We start from the raw sequence: 2,873 nt of genomic DNA on the forward strand, positions 1-2,873 counted from the left end.
TGCAACTTATATTAGAGCCAAAACTTACTTCTTCTGGCCTGCTATGAAAAAGGAAATTCTTTTGTATGTCTCAGCTTGTGATGTGTGTCATAGAAATAAAGGGGAACACACTTTTCCTGCTGAATTGCTTCAACCTTTACCAACCCATATCATGCCTGGCAACATTTTTACTGGATTTCATTGAGGGGTTACCAATGAGTGAGAGGAAGTCTGTCATTTTGGTGGTAAAGGACAGATTGACCAAGTATGACTACTTCATTGGCCTTCATCACCCATACACTGCTTCTTCTGTAGCTAGAAAAAAAATCTCATGTTCTCAAGCTTCATAGTCTACCTACTTCCATGATCTCCGACAGAGACAAGATTTTCACCAGCCACTTTTGGCAGGACCTATTTAAGGCTTTGGGCACTCAGATGAATTTAAGTACACCTTACCATCCACAGATTGATGGCCAAACTGAAAGAGTTATCTCTTGCCTTGAGAGCTACTTGAGATGCATGTATGGCACCAACCCAAGAAATGACATATGTGGCTTCCACTTGCAGAATGGTGGTATAACACCAACTATCATACCAGCTTGAGGATGAGTGCATTCCAAGCCCTATATGTCTACATTCCACCACACTTGGATTTTCCCTCTACTGCAACCACCTCTGTTGCTGTTGTTGAGGAGTACTTAAAACAGAGAGATGCTGTACTTGATTTATTGAAAGAATCTCTTCATCATGCAGAAGAGAGGATGAAGTTTTATGCTGATAATAAAAGAACAAATAAGACATTTGAAGTAGGGGATCACGTTTATTTGAAGCTGCGACCATATCGCCAAGCTTCTGTAGCTTTAAGAAGGAACTTCAAACTGGAAACCAAGTATTAGGAACCATTCACTGTCGTGCAGAGGGTTTGAGCAGCTGCGTACAAGTTAGAATTACCAGCAGAAGCAAGAATCAACTCTGTTTTGCACGTCTTACAGCTCAAGAAGCAGATTGGTGCTAGACATTTACCTTCTCTTACACTACCTACTTTGGATACTGATGGCCGAATACTTGTTATTCCTGCAACTATTTTGGCTCTAAAACTATCATTAGAAATGGAGTCTAGGTACCTCAGTTGCTTATCAGGTGGACCAATGCATCATCTGAGGATGCTACTTGGGAAGATGCAGGGCATATAACCCACCATTTTCCTAAATTCCATCCTTGAGGACAAGGATTTGGTGATGGGAGGGTATTGTCATGTGTTTTTCTAGTATGGCTTCCCTTAAGCTTAATTGTTAGTGAGGATATTCTTGGACGCCCCCCCATCATGCGTATGTCTGCCTAAATAGTTGAGTCAGATGGCTAGTTCATTGGTAGTAATTGCCTAACCGAGTGTCGACAGATGTCCGGGTAGGGTTGATTACTACATTAGGGTTTCCTTCTCATTTTCAGTTGCATTTAAGTTGTAAGAAGAACCCTAATTGGGTAAGTTAAGAATTAATGAAGTTATAATTTGGCTGCTACGACAGAGTTACTTATTTTCCATTCTATTTTCGTTCAATTTCATCTTCAACTGTACTAGAACAGTACAACTATATCCACGGCCAACACCACCAGAAAAACTTTCCTTATAAACAAAGATCATTACATGCGCTTTTTGCAACCCACAAAAGAAAAGTCAAACAAAATAATTAACAAGACATATCCAACAAGAAAACCATTGAAGAAACCTTAGAAATCAACTCTTTTAAATCATTCTTCAAACCAGTCTCATATCTTTTCTTCCATACATTCTTTACAGTTGCTAATAGCAGAGAAGAAACATGAAAACATTAGAAACTTAATTTAGAGAAAAACCCTAAATCCTAAACATTGGAATACCAAAACCCTGTCTCTCCACAAGTTTTTCTCTCAAATGGATGTTGACCTTTACGGTAACGCTCGGTCCTACCCGACATAGAGACCTAAAACTAAGCACAAGGTTTTATTACTCTTCTAGGTTGGATTGTTTTGCGCCTTCAATTTTAATTCTTTATATAGAGAACACAAACTTTGTCCTTGAGAAAACTCAATTTAGGAACAAGCTTTCCTAGCTAACTTGGATACTAAGCTTGCACAAGATAAAGTTTGACTAAAAATTAAACTTTACACTGGTGACTAACATTTACCACTATACTACACTGACATCCGTTAGTATTTAATGAAAACACAATGCATGCAATATTTTATCATACGCCATATTTCATTACTCAATAAATACATTTGTAGATTTGTAGAGATTTAAAAAGAGTTATGAAAATTAATAATTTTGCGAGAATTATATAGAATTGAGCAAATTTTTGTGGAGTCATGCAGAGTTGTCTAATGTCTTGCAGACATTTGTAGAGTCCTGAAGAGTTGTAAAAACAAATTTTATATGGAAATATGCATGATAGACATAAATACAAAATTTATTGTAGCTTGTTTATTATAGTAACTTCAACTAAATTAAAATAAATTAATATATACTCATCTTTAATAGGAGTCTTATAGATTGTGCATTCATGAAATAAAATAAAAGAGAGTAAAAAACATCTTTATAAAATTTTTGGAAGTCTTCCAAAATCTTGTATATTTTGCAAGACTTTTATCAAGGCAAATATATACACAAAAGTCACTCAAAATTTTGAAAATAGGTAAGTATGCAAAGTCTTTGAATTTTCAAGTTTACAACAAGTAACATAAACTTTAGAAGACCTTTTGACAATTTACAACGAATAACATAAACTTTGAAAGAGATTTTAAAAGTATACAGCCAATAACACAATACTTTGTAAATCCATTAAACTCTTTGGAAATCAATAAAAATATTTATTGAGTAAACCCCTGTAAGAAAAACTATCGGCTCGTTTTTTTTT

The 2,873-nt window shown here is 35.4% G+C and overlaps 1 protein-coding gene across 1 annotated transcript; it reads left to right on the forward strand.

The window, feature by feature from the left end:
• Nucleotides 1-527: 527 nt before the first annotated feature.
• LOC113343815 lies at nt 528-1,172 on the forward strand. The gene is made up of 2 exons (XM_026587936.1): nt 528-833; nt 972-1,172. Exons 1-2 carry the CDS (start codon nt 528-530, stop codon nt 1,170-1,172), a joined length of 507 nt encoding a protein of 168 aa, XP_026443721.1.
• Nucleotides 1,173-2,873: the final 1,701 nt, after the last annotated feature.

Source organism: Papaver somniferum, unplaced genomic scaffold, assembly GCF_003573695.1.
Source record: "Papaver somniferum cultivar HN1 unplaced genomic scaffold, ASM357369v1 unplaced-scaffold_67, whole genome shotgun sequence".
Classification (NCBI taxonomy): domain Eukaryota; kingdom Viridiplantae; phylum Streptophyta; class Magnoliopsida; order Ranunculales; family Papaveraceae; genus Papaver; species Papaver somniferum.